This window comes from Silene latifolia, chromosome Y (assembly GCF_048544455.1).
Source record: "Silene latifolia isolate original U9 population chromosome Y, ASM4854445v1, whole genome shotgun sequence".
Classification (NCBI taxonomy): domain Eukaryota; kingdom Viridiplantae; phylum Streptophyta; class Magnoliopsida; order Caryophyllales; family Caryophyllaceae; genus Silene; species Silene latifolia.
The window spans coordinates 196,666,988-196,688,579 of NC_133538.1; the positions used below are offsets into that span (position 1 = coordinate 196,666,988).

Genomic DNA, 21,592 nt, shown 5'->3' on the forward strand with positions numbered 1-21,592 from the left:
GAGTCCGCCGCAATGAAAAATGTCTTGATATTTGCGATGGAGGCGGATCTCCAAAGGAGAGCCTTTAAAATGGGCAATGCTAATGAGATTTACTCCAAGCTTGTGACAATGTTTTCACAAACTCCGCGGATCGTCCAATATGAGGCGGCCACGGCATTCTTTGATCTCGACTTCAAAGAGGGCCAAAAGGTTAGCCCTCATGTGCTCAAACTTATGGAGCTTGTCGAGACCTTGAAAATTCAAAAGGTTGAAATCCCCAAAGAACTCATCGTAGATAGGATTCTACACTCCTTGTCCAAAGTCAAAGAATATGTTCAATTCCGGGTGAATTTTAACATGCAAGACAAGGATGTGTCTCTTGAAGAATTGCACAAGTTACTTGTGCAAGCCGAAAGGGACATGGGGTTAAATGTGAACCCGCCCAAGGATGTGCTTAACATAAGCACTAAGAGTAAGGGGAAGTTCAAGAAGAATGGGAGAAAGGGCAAGAAGCAAGCTCCCATATTCACCAAAGCTAAGACTTGTGAAGCTAGCACTTCAAAAATCAAGAAGGGTCCTCTTGATAAATGCCATTATTGTAATGGTATGGGACATTGGAAAAGAAATTGTTCCAAATACCTTGGTGATATTAAGGCTGGAAAGATTACTCCAGTAGGTAAATGACTATCCTTCTTTTATATTTCTAATTCAACTATGGTATTATGATGCAAAGTTGTGATAATGTATCTCCCTTTTTATTGTAAATAGGGCCTCCACCAAGCAAAGACAAGGGAAATGAAAAGCAAGCATGAGAAACCATCAAGAAGCTAGGGATAGCTTTCATGGAGCTTTGCTTTTCATTGTCTTATTTTAAATTATGTTTTGGATTTTAGAACCTTAAGTTTCCGTGTTCGACATGGAAAGGTATTTTGGATAATGGGTTGTATTTTGGATAATGGTGACTTGGTTTGCAACCCAAGTCACCCGTTTTATCATTTTATCCTTTTGTTCTAAAATTCTTGTTTAAATGCTTGTTCTTAGAAACATATAACTTAAAGTGATCTAATAGACAAATATAATGACGGGTTTCATTATATGTCCACATGCTTGAGGCTTGTGTATGATCATTTATAAAGCGATTTTGAGTCTATGAACTCTCTTAAAGGAATGTCAATCACCAAGTACACATATGAAATCTATAACTATTAGTCTATCTATGAGATAGTTCTCCTTATACTTCAACATCATTATTTTTGTCTCATATGCTATATTTGAATCTATAGTGTATTTATTCTAAAGATAGAGTGGGAGAAAAATGAGGACACAACACACGAGACAAGATAAAATTGTGTACTTGTGTAAATGAAGATCTACGCAAGAGAGAATGATTTGAATGAAGGTATATCTATTTACATAGTATACCAAATAGATGAGTTCTATGGTCTCAAGTTAGTTCTATATGAGTAAAGAGACCAAGTGAAGTAATCATAAGAGTATATTCTCAAAATAACTACACGGGGAGACCAAAAGAAAGTTTTGGAAGAAAAATGACTAATGTAAAGTCTTAACAAGTTTTTGACTAAGTTCTATATGATAAATTTTGACCAATAGTTTCAAACCTTGAGATTTACTTAAGAGCCTAAATGAATCATAGTAACATACTAGTTATGATCGAGTTGCAAAGATTGATATACCGATATCTTCAATGGCCAAGTTTTAACCACGCAAATGTCATTGCTTAACCTCATTATGAAATGGTTAAACCTCCTTCCGAAAGGGATATTTTGAAGGATGTGTATTAGATATTACTTATATTTAATAAATGACATTGCCACACATCATTATGACATGAGTGTGTTAGAGATTTAAAATCTCTTCCCGTAAGGTTAAAATGAGACCTCTTCGAAATAGGTATTTTGAAGGGATATGATGGGAACATATATGGTTTTATCTTAATAACTTGGCAATGCAATTTATATTTCAATTCTTGAAAAGTTTCGATTGAGAAGTCAATTTCGAAATATGTGGAATTGAGTGGGAGTTAGGAAATTATCATGTGAAGACATGGAATTTAGTGGGAGTTATCATCCTTTGAATGTTTACAACTCATCACTCATTCAAGAATGACGAGCTAATACCTTCTTTCATAAAGAAGCATTTGAGTTTTCAATTCTGGATGAAAATGGACTATGATGAATCCAATTACATCAAGGGATGTTGGATAAGTATTGGGAGATACACATCGAATCAACAGAAACATAGGTTATTCATCTAAATGAAATGGAATTGCCATTAGCTGTCATGGTCGTTCCTTGAACCTAAATATAGTTGATGTCATGATTAAAAGTAACTAATGTTTCCGCCATTAGAATAATCATGCACATGTCCAATAGTGAATCATATGCATAAGAGCATGATGATTCATTGGTAAGCCACAATAGAAACGTCATGAATTCTCGAGTAGAATCCGATGAGTGATTTTGGTGTTTGTCAGAATGCTCTTATATGTGTCAAGAGGTTACGCATATTAATGAAAATCCGAGCACATGTAAGGATTTATGAGAATCCTAAATCTTTCAAGCCTAGAAAGAGAAATAAGAAGTTTTAGAAAGATACTTAGTTGAATAAGAAGTTACTCAAAACTAATCTTTCCTAACTATGCTAGGACTTGTGAGAAGTGCTAGGCCAATCGTCTTGGCAAATTGTTGCAAGACTCTGCAAAACATGTACCTAGTGCATTGTGTGTGGATGGAGTACTTGATCAGTACAAATTATATCATTCACCACAAATTCGTTTGTTATGTGATAATCGATAAGAAAGTTCTTTCAAGATAAAGAACCAAAACCGAGGTCGGGTACCTTGATGTGTATTTGGTAAAGTTCATGCTATGAGAGAGAACATGAATGTAAAGGAAAATGCAAGTGTAAGAAGTTTGAACACATGGACACATGGCATGTTAAACTTCTATTGCAATCAATAAGTGTTTACACTTACGATATACATCACAGGGTTGTAATATGATATTGACTACCCGAGTGTGATGTCGACATTTGTCGTTTGAGTTATTATTAACTCACCTTGTACAATTGTTATATCCAAACAGGTTGTGGAGACAATTGAACCCCGTTAAAGTGAACATGGATTAACATTGTATTTGCCCATAGTTACTTACATGAGGTGACGTCTCGAAGTGACTAGAGTGTGATGAGATTGATGACAAGTTCAAGTACCATAGAGTCATGTGAGATGACTAGTCGATCACATAGGCAGACTGTTAGGAACATTTTGTCGGGCCTAATGACCGCTTATAGAGTTCTGGAAAATTTATATAGCCTGGTCGTGGCAAGAGCTACTATAGTATTCGAATGAGTCGATTCTTTTTACTAAAGACTGTTCACCTAAGATGGCACAGTTTCAGATTAACTTTGATTTGTGTTACTACGACCTTCGTAAATGGGGTCAAATGGGCATATTTTGGGTTATGATGGCTGTGGCTAGTCGAAGGGAATGAGTGCGATAGGAATTGTCCACCTCTTGTCAGGGTTATAACAATATCTCAGGGCCACTCGAGGAGTAATGAACTGGAAATGCGTGGCCACGCTCGGAAAATATCTATGATAGATAAATCCGGTCAATCAGTTATTCTCCAGATCGAGGAAACCACTCTCGATATGATCACTTGCAAGTACGACCTGAAAGACACCTTGCATTAAGTGGGAGATAGTAATAGGACAAGAGAATTGGTGACGCACACTTGTCGAGGATAAGTGGGAGATTGTTGGAATATGTGTCCTCCGACAATAATGCGATCACGAATGTTGATCATAATGATCACATGTTTAAATCTCATTATAAAGAATACAATTGGGAAATAATATTTTACTGTCAACTGATCAACATATATCGGTAATGATTGGCTGACTAGAGTTTGACATTACTGTCGTGCGACGGTGGTGATCAGTTGATCCCCTAGGTCATACCTATAGGGCAACACTCTTAATTGACCATTTAATTAATCGTATAACGTTACGAGTTAATTAAATTACTTGAAAATTGACGGACGATTTTGGAAGTTATATTTACGTATTTCATTGAAATGTGATTAAATGAGATACGGTCTGAGTAATTGAATCGTATCATTACTCGGATGAAATAATTGTTTAAGGTAACAATTGAATTTGAATGAATTATTATAAATACAATTTATTGTGATTTATAATTGGTAAAATATTTTGGTACAAGTAATTATGAATTACTAAGTCGATTTTTGGATATGACGTATTTTTACTAATACGTTGATTTTTAATATGTTAAAAATACATAACAAATTTATGTGACATATGACATGTGACATAAGACAAATTGACAAAAATAAAATGGATCCCATATTATCCAATGTGCCGAAAATGGGAGGAGTTTTAAGCTAAATATTGTGTTTATATTATTAGTGGTAAACATAATGATTACTTGCCTAAGTAGCCATGCAACCCTAGTTTACCTTGTGAAGATAAACAAGTGCATGCATTGGCTCCCTCCACCCCCTTAGTCCACCCGGTTTTGAGAGAGGAAAACCACTTGGTTTTTCCTCTTAATTTTACCTAATATACAATAATGTTATTGTATTATTCATTCATACTTTTCACCCATCTAAAATAAGAATTCTAGAGAGATAATAAGCTTCCTTCTTCCTCTCCCATAAACCGAAAATATTAAGTGTTATATAATATTTTTGGGTCATTTTTTACAAGATTAATATTGTACTAGTTCTTATAATATTAATTTTAATTAAGATTAAGCCTTGGGTATTAAGCTTTAGGAGAGATCCTACACTTGGATCTTAGTTCTTCCATTAAAGGAAAGCACAAGAACAAGAGAGAAAGGTGATCTCTCTTGTGCCCATAAACCGAAAATACAATGTAAGAATAATGTTTCTTCCTTATTTTGTTTTAATGTTTGCATGCATAAGATCAATCATTAATTTTATGACAAATTAAATTAAAACATATATGAATATGTAAGTATATAGATCTACTTTTCCTTCACAGGGTATCACCCGTCCTTCCCTAGGGTTTAGTTTTGGTTTTACTGTAACACTGTTGTACTACGAACAACCTTTGTTTAAGGAAAAGGGTTTAGGGTTGGATTAGGCGGAACCGCGGCGGTTCCGCCTAATCCAACCCTAAACCCTTTTCCGTCCCGTTTTAGGAGCGTTTTTCCCCAAATTTAAATCCCGTCCATGACAGGGTATCACCCGTCCTTCCCTAGGGTTTAGTTTTGGTTTTTTTACACCACGATTTATTAAGGAAAAGGGTTTAGGGTTGGATTAGGCGGCTCCGTGAAGCGGTGCCGCCTAATCCAACCCTAAACCCTTTCCCGTCCCGTTTTAGGAGCGTTTTTCCCCAAATTTAAATCCCGTCCACGACAGGGTATCAGCCGTCCTTCCCTAGGGTTTAGTTTTGGTTTTTTTGCACCACGATTTTTTAAGGAAAAGGGTTTAGGGTTGGATTAGGTGGCTCTGCGGAGCGGTGCCGCCTAATCCAACCCTAAACCCTTTTTCGTCCCGTTTTAGGAGCTTTTTTCCCCAAATTTAAATCCCGTCCACGACAGGGTATCACCCGCCCTTCCCTAGGGTTTAGTTTTGATTTTACTGTAACACTGTTGAACTACGAGCAACCTTTGTTTAAGGAAAAGGGTTTAGGGTTGGATTAGGCGGCTCCGCGAAGCGGTGCCGCCTAATCCAATCCTAAACCCTTTTCCGTCCCGTTTTAGGAGCGGTTTTCCCGAAATTTAAATCTCGTCCACGACAGGGTATCACCCGTCCTTCCCTAGGGTTTAGTTTTGGTTTTACTGTAACACTGTTGTATTACGAACAACCTTTGTTTAAGGAAAAGGGTTTAGGGTTGGTTCGCGGAGCCGCCTAATCCAACCCTAAACCCTTTTCCGTCCCGTTTTAGGAGCGTTTTTCCCCAAATTTAAATCCCGTCCACGACAGGGTATCACCCGTCCTTCCCTAGGGTTTAGTTTTGGTTTTACTGTAACACTGTTGTACTACGAACAACCTTTGTTAAAGGAAAAGGGTTTAGGGTTGGATTAGGCGGCTCCGCGGCGGTGCCGCCTAATCCAACCCTAAACCCTTTTCCGTCCCGTTTAGGAGCGTTTTTCCCCAAATTTAAATCCCGTCCACGACAGGTATCACCCGTCCTTCCCTAGGGTTTAGTTTTGGTTTTCTTGTAACATCTTTGTTGTATTACGAACAACCTTTGTTTAAGGAAAAGGGTTTAGGGTTGGTTCGCGGAGCCGCCTAATCCAACCCTAAACCCTTTTCCGTCCCGTTTTAGGAGCGTTTTTCCCCAAATTTAAATCCCGTCCACGACAGGGTATCACCCGTCTTTCCCTAGGGTTTAGTTTTGGTTTTTTTGCACCACGATTTATTAAGGAAAAGGGTTTAGGGTTGGATTACGCGGCTCCGCGAAGCGGTGCCGCCTAATCCAACCCTAAACCCTTTTCCGTCCCGTTTTAGGAGCGTTTTTGACAATTTTAAACATAGTTACATAATCATTGTTCAATTTAATATACCACAATTCTAATAGTAAATTGGACAATTAACCGAATTAAGATGTCATTCATTAAAAACAAGTGTTACAAACACTGATTACAAACAAAATACTTAGAAACGAATGATAGTTAACTTAATTATAAGTCATCACGATAAGCATAAATCGTAATGAGAATTTGAAATATTAAATCTTTTACTTCCTTCTTAGTCGTTTATTCACAGGAGGAGAATGAACGCTGCTTTCGCCCTCTAGCAACTCCTTTTTGATTATTCCGTAACCTTCCATCTCTTCAATAGCTTTGACAACAAGAGGCCACTTCTAGTTAATCGAAGGGTTGAGTTTAGCATATGACTCCCTAAGAGTTGTAACACCAAGGAGAAATTGACGGTCTAAATTAGTTTGAGTGTATTTCTTGACTTATTTTGTTCTATTGTTTCCCAATACACTTGTTTTCCGCCATCGAAACTTTATATGAGCTTGACATTGTTCAAGTCATTTTCAAGCACTTGTACTCGTTCTAGCATTTCTATTACCTTACTATCAGATGATATAACCCACTCAAGTAATGAATCTCTATGCCTTGTCATTTCTTCCAGTTCAAACTTGGTGTCTTCTAGTTTCCTTTGAATTCGTTCCATTTTTCTCTTCGCAACAAAAAAAAAAAAAAAAAAAAAACCCTATTAAAAAGAAAAATAAACTGTTTTCCCTAAATTAGAGAAAACAAAATCTATTTATAAACAAACATAAACTGTTTTCCCTCAATTAGAGCAAGGTAGTCATATAATAAATGAAATTTTTAAATGAGTTGTAATATTAAACCATCCATAATCTTTATAGATTTTTAATATTACAAAAGATTAAAAAAAAATTAGACATGAAAAACCTTTGAATTTGTCTTGGCTTATTTTTTTTGTTTAGAAAATGAAGTGTAAATGTTGAATGAAAATGAGATTATTTATAAATAATTGAAAAAAACAAAACAGTTTTAAAAAATAAAATAAAAAAATAATCGCCTTTGAAAAATGTCACTTTGAACAAAGTGAAAAACTGTTTTAGAAAGATAAGCGCTGCTATGATTGTAGAATTCAAAGCGTCAAAACCGTCATTAAAGATAACATAATTGTGTTTTTTTTAAAATGAGATTATTTATAGATAATTGTGAAAAACAAAACAGTTATTTTTTTAAAAAAAAATTAATCGCTTTAAAAACCACTTTTATTAATCGCTTTGAAAACTGTTTTTAAATGATGATTGATGTTAACCACGTGCATGTTCCCCATAATTAAGTCCAGTTATAAATGCTGCACAGAGTGGAGAATTCAAAGCGTCAAAATCTTTTATTATAATTTTCATTTATTACTATCACAGTGTTACAGTAACATTATTTTCATTTTGTCTCGACTTTTTTTGTTTAAAAAAAAAACACTAACATTTAAAAAACTGTTTTCAAAATTAAATGCTTTAAAAAAACAGTTAATTTTTGAATTCCAAAAGACAAAATAAGACATGAAATTTATCCAACCCATGTTTCGTTTTCCCTATAAAGTGCAGTTATAACAGCTGCAAGAGTGAAGAATTCAAATTGTCAAATTATGTTTTCTCTTTTCACTTTTGAAACTGTCACACTGTTACAGTAACATAGTTAATGAATTCTGCATATAATAAGTTACTGTCACAGTAATAAACTTATTTGTAATATATTCCAAAATATGTTCCACTGTCTATGACAGCCACTATTACGTTGTTAAAGTAACATTGTTTTAGAGTACATCACTTGATTTTCACTTTAAACGAAGTACAGGCATTTCGGTGTTGAGTGGCTTTGGTTCATTCGCAATCGGTGGTTCTTTGTCTGACAATTCATCTTCCGTTGCCTTCCCTTTGAGCATTCTAGCGGCTTCCCTCCTTGCAGCTATATCGGGCCGATTGTTTTCTTTGATTTTTGAAGATTTCAACAGCGTCCAACAATTCAGCCCGTATTTTGTTGATGTCAGCCATGAGCAAACATGCAGCAATTTGGGAAGCACATGCCCGCCGATAAAATGTGTTGTTGAGCAAAGAAGGCTTGTTTGCTTATCCCAAAAAATTGGAGACGGCTGTCATAGTGATACAGGCTGACTCTTCAAATACGGAAGCCCGTTTCTGCCATTTAAACTTCACATTTACCACAGGATAGCGGAGCATTTCGAGTTACCCTCACGTCGCCCTTTGTGTCCAGGTAGTCACTCATGCAACCGGCCTCGTCGAAACAGAACATTAATTTCCTTTTACTATCAATTAAGAAATCAGAGTAATCAACAATGTTACAAAGATAGGTGTACAAGAACATGAAGAAAACATAAAAATGTTACGATATACGTATTATTCTTGTAACATGAAATCGAAAATGAAATCGTAAACATACAATTTGACAACTCGGGGGACTTACTCACGCCATTGCGATGTCGTAATTGAATGAAGACTCCCGATTAGCATACGATTGATTTGTCGATCACACTAATCTCTTTGTTGAGGAAATTAATACACACACAGAAGTAGTGATAGCCAGCCAAACAAGGTATAAAAATAAGTTCGGCATCAAGTCTGTAATTTGCCTTGCTCGCGTTGATGAAATTATCCCAAATTTCAAACAACTCGTTCTTTATATCAGACTGTTCACTATCCTCCTGCATCACAGCCAGTAGAGCATGCTGTAGTTTTTAAAAAAAAAAAAAAAAATGTAAGGGTTAGATTTCCCTTGTAAAAGAATCATATGTTATTGAATGATGCGGACATTTAACACCGATGCAACTTACCATGTGACCTAGTCCTAAGTAAAGTATGGTTGGCCCTGCTGCCCTTGTGCCTCTTTTGCTGTTCTCGACATAATTCAAGAGTAGAGACCAGCATTCAAACACCATCCAATTTGTGTGACTCCTAGGACGTAGTGAGAGTATATCAGCTCTTGTCAACCTCCTGTTGTCTCCAAACGCAGCCAGGATCTCACTGTTACAGAACCATAAGAGTCAGATTACTCAAGAGTTTTCGCAGAAACAGTGTAACATAAACAGTGTTTAAAAAACACTTTTACAGAAACAGTGTAACAGTAACACTTTCACAGTAACAACAAGTATTTTACCTTTTGTGGAAGTCGATATCATCCATAAACGCATAATCAAGAACGTGCCTTCTCAGATTAGTTGTACTGGACAGCAGTTTCTGATTTGCTCTCATAAATTCAGAGACTAGGAATATATCACCGTCAATTTCACCGTGACCTAGAGAACATCCCATAGCATCATCTTTATGAAATTTAAATATTATCTCCTCATCTTCACCAATTGCTCTAGGAGAACGCTTGTAAGCAACCGACTTCACCCTCGGCTGTTTGGGCTCTTCCTCCTTTTGTTTTTCCTGTGGCTTCTTTGTTTTTTCCTCTTCCTTTTTTTCCTCTTCCTTTTTTTCCTTCTTCTCTTCCAGCCTTCTTTTTTGCAGCAGCTTTTCCTTCAGTTGTTCCCTTTCATTCCTGAATTTTGATATCCTCCCTTGCACCTCTTTTCGTACTTGATTCAAGTCGCTAAGAACAAGTATTGCACATATTTCAGCACGGTACAACATTCTTTTCCGTTCATCCCTCAGCTCAGAGTCAAAAACCTTCCTCGTGTAGAAAGCCATGTGCATCATCATGAAAACCCCACAATCCACATTTTTTGCAATGCTCTGCCATTTAAATTTCACATTCTGAAGTGGGAAACTTTCCACTTTGGAGCCTTTTGCAATTTGCATTTCTGATAACATTTTCCCCATGATATTTGCCTGCACAAAAAGTAACATCATTCTTTGTATCTATGTTCTTGTAACAATGATTTCCAAATTTTTTAATGGAAATTTAAAGGTATAACATTTTTACTGTAAGTAGAGAAACTTACCGCATTTCTTGCCATTTTTGCTTTTCGGGATCTGGCATATAAGGGTTTGTTGTCTAGGTAGTCAACGGTTTTCGACATGAAATTTTTGCAAGCACAGAAAAAGTGGTCCTCCAGAATGAGTGGAATGAATATCTGCAATTAAGCAGATATATATCATTGCTAAACAGAACTTCTATACACTCTACTTATATAAGAATAAAAAAAAATATTAATGATAATGTGGTTTACCATATCGAGTCGAAATTCGGTGGACTCGGGTTGTATTTGATCCTTTGTGTGAAGGACAACAAAACTTCACTTTCTAAATGTCTGTTTTGAACGGGTTTTCCAATAGACATAGTTGCTAATGCGTCCTACAAAAATAAATATAAATACAAAGTCAATAAACATTATAGAAACACAAAATAAATAAGAATAAAAATTTATTTATTACAAGAACATACTGATTGACCCAAGCCCATGAAGATCCTCAATGGTGTATCACTGCTACCTTTCGGAGATGAGGTCATTGAGCAACATTGACCAACATTCAGTCACCATTATATAAATAAGCTCACCAGGAGCCAATGAAATTAAATCTTCCCTTGGAATGAAGTGATACTTCCCATACGAGACAAGCCTTTCCCTGTTGGAAAATGATATGTAATAGTTAGAACACCTTTTAATAGAGTAACAGTTTAAAAGAATAACTATTCGGTTGAAAAAAGTATTCACTTGCAAAGTAAAACGTTTTGTTTATCACAGTGCAAGAGTAAATAAAGTACTCACGTATCTGAGAGGTTCTCGTCATCGTCGATAAAACAATAGTCAATTGTTTCTTTCCTAACTTCAAGAATAGGCGCCATTATCTCCTTGTGTTTTATCATAGTCTTGGACACAAGTGTTAGATCCAGAGCTGGTAGGCCACATTCGATTGTGCAGCCGTAGCGAGGATCCATCACGCGCATCCAGTCTTCAGTTGTTTCGACATGTAACAAATAGTGGTCGCCATTATCTTCGTCATAATCGTCATAAAGGATCTCATCACTACAATCATCGACAATATCAACTTAATCATCGTCGTCATCTTCTGCTACCTGACTGCACTGAGTAGTTATTGGTTCTTCGTCGCCAACTGTCTCATCATCAGCCTCACTGGGTTTTTCTCCTTCCTCGCCTTTTTCATCATTCCCATCGGCGTCTTCATTACCAGTTGCTTCATCCTCCTTCTTTGTTATCTTCGTTTATATCACCAAAGATCTTGTCTTCATTTTTATCATCATCGTTCTCTTCATCCGGTTTTTCATTCCCATCATCCTCTTCTTCATCTTTATCGTCATCTTCCTTTTCATTTCCCTCCTTTGGTTGGTTGGTCATCAACCTGGCCCGATGCATCATCATCGGCCTCTTCCTTGTTATATCGTGGCACAAGTAATTGAATTGAATATAAATTACTAATGTTTTTCGGACCAACAATGCCTCATAGTTATACTAACAGTGTTCTATGTAAATTTGCTACTTCAATTACCTTGAGAAGATCCTTCTTCAATTTGCCTCGATCGTTGGGTTCTCTTGACTTGGCCCGATGCATCATCTTCGGCCTCTTCCTTGTCATGTGTAGAGATAATTGAATATATATATCACTTTGTAAACTTGATAAAACTACGACACAAGTAACAGCATTACTATAATAAAAGATATTACAAAGATATGAGTGCTAACGAGTGTTACATCAGCTAATACAACGAGTGCAAATAGATTTCTCTATTACCTTCGGGAGATCCTTCTATAGCTGCCTCATTGACTGGGTTGTCTTCAGGCTTGCCTGATTCATCAACTTCCGCCTCCTCCTCGTCATCTGTGTCACAGGTAATTGGATTCAATATATATTAACAATTTTTCTTTGACCGAAAAAGGCACAATAGATACACTGTAAATTTCTGTTAAAATTACGTCACAGTAACATTGTTACAGTTACATCCTCTGACACAACGAGTTTAAATAGATTCCTCAATTACCTTCAGGAGATGCCTCTTCACCTGCCTCACTAGTTGGGTTATCTTCAGGCTGGCCTGATGCATCACCTTCGGCCTCTTCCTTGTCATCTGTGTAGCAGATAATGAATGAAAATATATTACTAAATTGTTTGTTAAAAAAGAACCCAGTAACAGAAAGCCTATAACAGCATTACACTATTACCTTTACCAGATCCATCTTCTGGCTCGCTAGTTGTTTTGTCACCCTGCCCTGACGCATCATATTCATCAGCATCATCGTTTTCATCTAAAAGGAAAGTAATTGATTATTAGTAATTATTTGTAAAATGAAAACTCTATAACAGCGATGATGTAACAGTGTTAGTGCAAGTGATTAGATTATTGTAGTATTGTTACTATATTACCTTCATCAGATGCATCTTCATCATCCTCGCCACTCCCCTCTTTGTCGTCTTCATTTTCTTCTTCTTTATCATCCTCCTCCTCTTCATCTCCGTCATCCTCTTGACCTTTGCCAGATTCATCCTCTTCATCTGCATCATCGTCTTCATCTGCATCATCCTTTTTCTCTGCATCATCCTCTTCATCTGCATCAGAAGTAAGTAATTGAATATTATATTACTAACTATTAATATATATAAAATATTACAGTAACAGTGGTATTGTAAAACTATAACTAAAAGAAATAACAGTAAAACTGTTACTCAATCTATTACCTTCACCAGATTGGCTTTCAACATCCTTTACATCCTCCTCTTTCTCCTCTTGGTCTTCTTCCTCTTCGTCCTCCTTTTCCTTTTCATCCTGTTCATCGTCTTCCTCCTCATCGGCACTTTCTTCATCGTTATCTATGTCCGTGCCACCCTCTTGAAGCCTCTTGTTTTTAAGACGACTCTCAACATCGCCGCCATCGTCATCCCCGTCCTCATCATCATCCTCTCCATCATCAGTCCCGTCATCATCGTTGCCATCATCAGTCCCGTCCTCATCATCACTTTCCACTCCGTCCTCCATCTCATCTTGCATGTCCTCGTCATGAACCTCCTCATCCTCTTCATCATCTTCTTCATGATGTTGCTCACTTAAACTGCTCAATACTTCCTTTACCAGGGATTCTGACTTAACTGTCCTAGGACTTTTCTCTATTGGAAATGATTCCAACTTCCTACTGACTTTGGACCTTGTATATACCGAGAAGTCATTCGCCCTCCTCTTCAACGATTCAGCCTTTCGCACAACATCTTTGGCATATTTAAGGTATTCAGGCTTTAGTGGTGATTTCTGTTTCTGCTTTGATTCGAAAACCTTCAGTTGCTGAGCAAATCTCTCGTGAACAAGGTTGGAATCCCTTCTATACATTAGCAACATCAGGTCGGTCTCCTAAGTCAATAAACCAGACAGAAAGAAACGAATTAGATACCAGATTTGGGAGTTGTAACAATTGCAGACAATTAAATTTATAAAAACAACTCACATCAACAGCTTTTTCTTTCAACTCGGCATCTGTTTCAATGCCAGGAAGCTTCTCCATCAAGATGTACTCCCTTCCCTCACTACTCTTAAGAAAAACTGCCTCGTCATCCTCACCTTCATCGATTTCGCCCATCCTATTTACGAAACATATTAGTAATTAGTAATTAATATTAATAATTAACAATATAGTAAGGTAATGATAATGTTATTACAAGTAAAGCCATTACAAGAGTAACGATATTACAGTGACCATATTACAGTGACGATATTACACTGACAGTGCCACATTACCTTCAGCTGGGGATCCCCTGCCAAGGCAAATAGGATAGACAGTTTCTGACATCTCATCAACTCCTAGACAACCAATCTTTCCTTCGTCTTTGACTCATTTTGAAAGACTTTCATCTGTCCAATGCTGTATCAGAGATAAGTCAGTTGGTTGTACCTCGCCATGGAACTCAAACCGATGAATGTAGGCCAACAGCAGCACCACAATACACCCACAAAGACACTTAACCGTTCCTGTCTTCAACCCCTTGACACTCTCAACTACCTTCTCATAGACATACTTTGACCAATTAAAACCTTTTATTTTTTCAACATCGTCCACAGCCTTCAACAGTCTGAAATCAACAGAATAATTTGGAGTCGGTGCTAAAAAAGTGGAGAGCGCATAAAGAACGAACATCTGCTTGAACTCATCACCGCAGGCACCCTTGTTATTCTTAAACCAACTAGTCACCAAATCTAGCTTGATGTTCTGTGCTGTAGAGATGTTGAACTTCCTTCTTCATTTGTTTTTTAACTCAGTGTCCTCAGCCTGGGATCCACGACCAGTCGCGGTCAGCACCATATTATTACCCTTCACCGGCAGTAAAAATAGGTCATGAACATCATACTGTGACAGCTCAAACTCCTCTGTTTCAGTTACATGAACCTTCAAACTGTCGTAATCAAAAGCCTCAACAAGCAAGTCTGTTAGCCCGGAAGGGACTACTGATATATTCATCTTCAATAGTCCTCCAAAACCAATTTATTTAATGGCTTTCTTTTGCTTTACGATAAGCTTGCTCATAACATCGACCAACGACTGGGCCCTGCACTTAGTTGGGTATTTATCCGGCATGTATTAAGGAAGTGTAAATTAGCACCACTGCTTAAATAGTGTGACACTATTTTATGCCAACAAACCAGCAGTAAGAAAGCAACAAAACAAGAATACAATAAAGGTGTTACTGTAACACTGAAACTTTAAACAACTCAACACGACGAACAAATAAATCAGTAGAAAGGAGAACGGTAACACACATTAATTGCTCATTTATTACAAATTATTAACCCTAATTTTGAATCGAAAAAATAGAACGCAGAAAATCAATTACTCACTTCGGGCAAAACAGTTAGGCTAAATTTATTACGAATCAGTATAATCGACACAAACAACAACAATAACAACAAGAACAGCAACAACCTAATTTTTTAATGGAAAATTAATTTCCTTCTAAGATCAACTAACAAACAAGTATAATCGACAATGTTATAAAGACATCACATAAAGTAGCACTTAAACAGCATAAAAATGTTACAGTATAGGTGTTACTGTAACACTGAAACTGAAACTTTAAACATACAAGTTTTGGCCACTAGAAAGACACATACTTTTTTAAGACCTCTTCTTTTTCAGCCTTCACCACCGTCTTGGTTGGTCTCTTCTCTGTTTTAGCCCTCTTTGACATTTTGGAGCTGACGCTCGAGTCATCCGAAACCTCATAATCTCTATCACTTTCATCTTCAGATGACATGGGCTTATCTCTAGGTCTCTTTTTTGTTACTCGTACTGGTTTCTTTTTTCTGCCACCTTTTTTGGCACTGCGTTTGTCTGTTTCTTTTTTTACAGACACCTTCACGCTCTCTTTCTTGCTTACTAGCTTTTCTGCTATTGGCTCTTTTGCCGCTGAAAATTTCTTTTTTGGTACAACCTTCTCCGCCGTCTTTTGTTTGGGCACCTTCTTTGCCACCTCTTCTGTCACCAACTCTGCAGATTTGGCCGTTCTTTATTTTTCGGGGTCGACTTTTTGTTGATAACTTTTTTGGGCACCTCTTCTTTTGTCTCCTTTGCAACCGATTTTGATTGCTTAGTCGCTGCCTTTGACGTTGGCACGATTCTTTGCCGCCTTTTGAGGAGGTGCACTTGCTTGCTTCTCAATGGGCACCGATTGCTCCTTCGACAACACTGGTACATCATGCGCGACTTTTTCACGCTTGCCTTCTTCCTCGGCACATTGGTTTCTTTTTTACTTTCTTTGGATCGGAACATTCGCACTGCTCCTTTGTACTTCTTCTTTGGTGGCTTAAGCATCTTTTCGGTAGGCACTTTACTTTCCTTCACGGCACCTTTTTTGAAGGAGCGGTGTTGCCTAGCGTAGACTCTCTGTAGGCACCTTCGTCGCCTTTTCATTTGTAGGATTTGACTTTTCGGTCTGCATCTTCTTAGTCGGCTTTGGCAAGTTCTCTGTCGGCACCTTTTTACTCGTGGCTTCTCCGATGCGGCCACTTTAGCCTTCTTAGTGGGAGCTGATTTCTCGATTACCTCTTCTTTCCGACATTGTTATTTTCAAAAATTAAAATCGAAGTTTACAATAACAATATAATGAGACAACAATTAAATTGAAAAGGAATGATGGTAGTCAAGTCGTTGAAGAAATGACAAATGGAATACGAATAATGGCGGTCGAATAATTTTTTAAAGATCAATTGATTCATTTCTTTCTTGTAACAATGAGACAATATATCATAAACTCTAATAGTAGTGACTTGCGGTCGAGCAAAGATTTGTAGACACATACTCAGATGCATGAGATGCTTCGACTTCCTTTCTGTCTTTGTTGGTTTTGATGGCTTCGTGTCGGCACCTTTTTGCTAGGTGTCTTCTCCGATCTTTGCTACTTTTGCCTTCTTCGTCGGTGATTTCTGGGGCACCTCCGCTTTCCCGACATTGTTTTTCCAAAAATCAAAATCGAATAAGATTAAAAGTAAATCAATTACACTACTACATGATAGGTAATGATCTTGCTCTTTAAAAGGATAGGGGGTAGTATCTGTTATTCTTTGTATCGTGTTACAAAGTAACATTGTTAATGTATACATATTGAGAAATATTATAAACTTCAGGAAAAGGGACATTTCATACAAATCACTAACAACTCAACACAACGAAGATTCATAGGGACATACTGATCCGCATGAGATGTTTCAACGTTTTTCGTTCTTTGGCATTTTGGAAGGCTTCGTGTCGGCGCTTTTTGCTCGTTGTCTTTTGAAGCTTCCACTTTAGCCTTCTTCTTGACAGCAGATTTCTCGGTTACTAAATCCGCTTTCCGACATTGTTTATCAAAAAACCAAAACAGAATAACATTAAAACTAAAACAATTACGACTATTAAAAAACAAGGAATGATGGTGGACGAGTCGACAAAGAATGTGGAATGGAACAAGAATGATAGTATCCTCATAGAATGAGACAGTGTTACAAAGATTGTCAAACAATTGTTTTGATATAAAACTACAAGAACAATCTTGTTATAGAAGCATTCTTTGCTCTTGAAAAGGATAGGGGATACACTTTTACTCGATAGTGTTACAAAGAATAACATTGTTAATGTAGATCTGTTGAGAAATATTATTAATTTCAGGAAAAGAGACATTTCATGCAAATCAGCTCAACACGACGAAGAGTTATAGGGACATACCGATCGCAGGAGATGCTTCGACGTTTTTCTGTCTTGCCGACGGTTTGGAAGGCTTCGTGTCGGCGCTTTTTGCTGCTTTGTCTTTTCCGATGCTTCCACTTTGGCCTTCTTACGACATCAGATTTTTCAGGTACTACCTCTGCTTTCCGAGATTGTTTATCAAAAAACCAAAACAGAATAACATTAAAACTAAAACAATTACAAACTATTAAATCAAGAGGAATGATGGTGGACGAGTCTGAGAAAGAATGTGGAATGGAATAAGAATGATAGTATCCTCACAGAATGAGACAGTGTTACAGTATTGTCAAACAATTGTTTTAATATAAAACTACAGTAACACTGTTACAGAAGCAATTGTTGCTCTTTAAAACGATAGGGGATACACTTTTACTATGACAGTTTTTGATAATATTATTGTTATGTAGATTTGTTCGAAATATTATTAACCAGGAAAATGAACATTCCCTGCAAATCACAAATAACTCAACACGACGAACAAATAAATCAATCGAAAGCAGAACGGTAATACACATTAATTGCTCATTTATTACAAATCATTAACCCTAATTTTGAAGCGAAAAACTAGAACGCAGAAAATCAGTTACTCTCTTCGAGCAAAACAGTTAGCCTAAATCAATTACAACAGCAACATTAACAACAAGAACTGTAATAACCTAATTTTTTTTTACTGAAAACTCAATTTCTTTCTTCGATCAATTAATAAACGCTTCAAATCACTATAATCGAGACTAACAACAACAACAATAACAACAACAACAACAACAGTAATAACCTAATTTTTTACTGAAAACTCAATTTCTTTCTTCGATCAATTAATAAACGCTTCAAATCACTATAATCAAGACTAACAACAACAACAACAACAATAACAACAACAACAATAATAACCTAATTTTTCGCGGAAAAATCAATTTCCTGCTTTGAGCAAAATAGGAACCCTAAGTCGATGATTATTTGAAGAAAAAATAGTATAATCAATACTAAAAACAACAACAATAACAACAATAATAGCAATGACAACAACATGCGATTCGTAAATAAGTTTAAAAACAATATAATGAAATAGAGCGATTTTATACCTCTTCGTCATCTTCGAAAGGATTGTTCTGAGTAAATATAATAATGATCTTCACTTGATTAGTGCGATTTTGCTTGATGTAATAAAATTTACGGAAAAAATTTATGGTTTAGTGAATTAACTGCCAAAGAAAAAGAACGTGAAGCGGTTTTTAGAGGGAGATACAGGCGTTTTAGAGAGAGAAAAGGAAGTGAATTTATGATGAATAATGAATGTGTCGTTGTTATTATATCAGCGCGCCTACTTTTTTTTTTTTTTTAAATTAAGGCACGTGTCATAATCAGGACGGTTGGATCAATAAGATCCAACGGTTCTTATTGATATGCTATACTCATCTAAGATGCTAGACTAATATAATGAGAACCTTGAGAACGTCTCACAGCCCTTAGATATGAAACAAATGAATGACCGACATCATATCACATCTTTTATTCAATCCTCCTTCATTTACTCGTTTAACCAAATTACTCTTTCTCTCTCCCCAGGTCACCAATATCTGTTGCTTTCTTCATCCATGGCGACGTAAATCGGACATCTTTCACTGGTCATCAAAAATCGACGAGGTTTGTTTAATTTCTCTATTAATTTCCTTGATTTTCGACTTTATGTGTTTCGAATTTGTTAATTTTTCAACAAATTAGGATTGGCGAATTGTTGATTCGAGTTTATATTCGTATAATTGGGGTACGGAATTGAAATTAGGGTTGGGGAAAATTGAAAAATTACCTCAATTGTTTCGAATTTGTTGATTCGAGTTTTATACTGTGTGAATGTGCTTATTTTCAAGTTTTATACTGTGTGATTTATGCTGTGATTGCTCAACTTTTTCTGCTATTTTTTTTTTAAAAGAGCAATTCTACTAGACAATTCTGTAAATTTTGTCAACGAAGAGCAAAACCCTGCATTTACAGAATTGTGAGAACCTAACCAGACTTGAGGTGAGCCATAATTTGCAGTTTTTCAATTTGCAGTATTTGTTAGCAATGTCAATTATCCGTGGTTAAATGATCCATAACACCTGATGACCAAGTATGTGATCCTATCTAACAGCACGAATAAGACCAACATTGCGAATTCGTGATTAAGTTACAGTTCATATACATTCAAATAGTCGTCTTCTAAAACCTTGGTCTTGCTTTACGCCGCAAAAACGCGTTCAAACTCAAGCAATGAATACTTCTTCCAAATATGTCATATAACTTAGATTGGGAGTCATTAGAGGCGCGGACAAGGAGAATACCACCATGTTATGGCATTGCTTAATCTCCAACGTCTCCAAACACGGTAATTAAGCTCAAAACGACCTATTCATCGAGAGACCTGATAAAAAGCATTCTATCTTGGGGCAATTGTCTAGACTAACTTCACTTAGTTTGGGCATTTCGACATGTCCGTGTGAGAATGACTCGAGGTTGTCACACCGGTACATATTGACATTCTCCAAAGAGGGCAGCCGTAGAGTCTGGTTAGGTTGACTTGAAGAAAAGCATTCCAACAAAGAGCAATTCTGTAAATGCAGGGTTTTCAAACAGGGTGCTTATATTCCAACGAAGAGCAATTCTGTAAATTTTGTTGGTAAAAATGGGAAAACTGTGATTGATTGTATTGTTAGTGAGCCATAATTTGCAGTTTTTGAATAATTGGTTGATTAATGCTACTAGACAATTTTTTGCAGTTTTTGAGTTCAATTTGTGGTGCTATTTTGCTTTCTGGTTTTTGGCATTGGCGTCATGTCATTTTTTCCTACGAGAACTGCCTTTGTGGGGATAAAGTTTTTCTATTTTGATCGATGATAAGCTAATTGTGTCAATTACTCAGAAATTGAAATTGGAATTTGATGTGTGTGTGCGTATAGAAAACTGAATGTACTTAGCCCGATCCTTGTCCACCTGAACCACCAAGACTTGTAGTTGTAATCTTATCATTCTCAAAGGCCTTGACAGCATCAAACACAATTACTCACGGTGATTCATTTTTCGAAAACATGCCAATTAATCTCTTCCTCCACTGAGTTCGATTTAGTGATTTTGCCATGCTATTCGAAAACATATACAACATATGTTTGATTTTGTTCATATTGCCTTTGCATGCGTGGTTTACCCATCTATCACAGCATGGCAAAGTGGTCGTTGGTTCTTAAATTGGTTTCTGTTTATCTACTTTGTCCTTTTCCGAGAATTTTATCAGCATTTTGATCTTTACCAATGCTATAAGTTCAATGAGGTTTGTTTAACTTCTCCATAGAAATTTGACTTTATTTGTTTGGAATTTGTTAATTCGTCAACAAATTACGTTTGATAAATAGTTGAATCGAGTTTATATACAATTAATTGGGGTGCATAATTGAAATTGTTGACTTACGTTTGTGAAATTAGGGTTTATGTTCATGAATATGGTGTCACTCAGTTTCTAATTGTAAAAAATCGCAAGATGTTTGAGCTTTCTATTTTGTTGCCTACTCATTTTGCTTATACTTTTGTAGGACTTTCAGTCGTAGTTTTTTGAATATTGCTACTGACTAACCAAATTGTCTCTTTGCTTTGATTGATGGAAAGACCATTGCGGAAGACATCAGACGTGAGATCGCTAATGAGGTGAGCAGAATGAGCCAAAATGCCAAATGCAGTAAAATTCATATTTTGAAAGTGTTCCAATCAGGTTCATCCACCAAAGAAGACCATATGATTGCTGTTTTGCGACAATTTCGAAAATTGCTGTCTCGTAGGGTATATGCTATTGCTTTGGGGATTGATTTGGGGTCGGTTCTTTGAAGGGTTTAATTGTCTTGATGCTTGTTGATTTGTGATAGCTTGATTTATGTCGAGATAGATGAGAATTAAGTAATCGG

General features: G+C 36.6%; 1 protein-coding gene across 1 annotated transcript; it reads right to left on the bottom strand.

The window, feature by feature from the left end:
• Nucleotides 1–8,318: 8,318 nt before the first annotated feature.
• Nucleotides 8,319–10,954, bottom strand: LOC141629769 (uncharacterized). Its single transcript, XM_074442719.1, has 7 exons — nt 10,889–10,954; nt 10,739–10,798; nt 10,446–10,577; nt 9,656–10,332; nt 9,333–9,522; nt 9,015–9,203; nt 8,319–8,633 (listed from the first exon to the last, which is right to left on the bottom strand). The coding sequence occupies exons 1-7, from the start codon at nt 10,952–10,954 to the stop codon at nt 8,319–8,321; spliced, it is 1,629 nt and encodes a 542-aa protein (XP_074298820.1).
• Between the last annotated feature and the right edge of the window lie 10,638 nt (nt 10,955–21,592).

Excerpts from the sequence above, each read along its gene's own strand:
- LOC141629769 (XM_074442719.1), bottom strand. The coding sequence starts at position 10,954 with ATGACCTCATCTCCGAAAGGTAGCAGTGATACACCATTGAGGATCTTC. Across the intron at positions 10,799-10,888 it reads TCATGGGCTTGGGTCAATCA|GACGCATTAGCAACTATGTC; the intron begins GTATGTTCTTGT and ends TTATTTTTGTAG. Across the intron at positions 10,578-10,738 it reads ACAGACATTTAGAAAGTGAA|ATATTCATTCCACTCATTCT; the intron begins GTTTTGTTGTCC and ends GCTTAATTGCAG.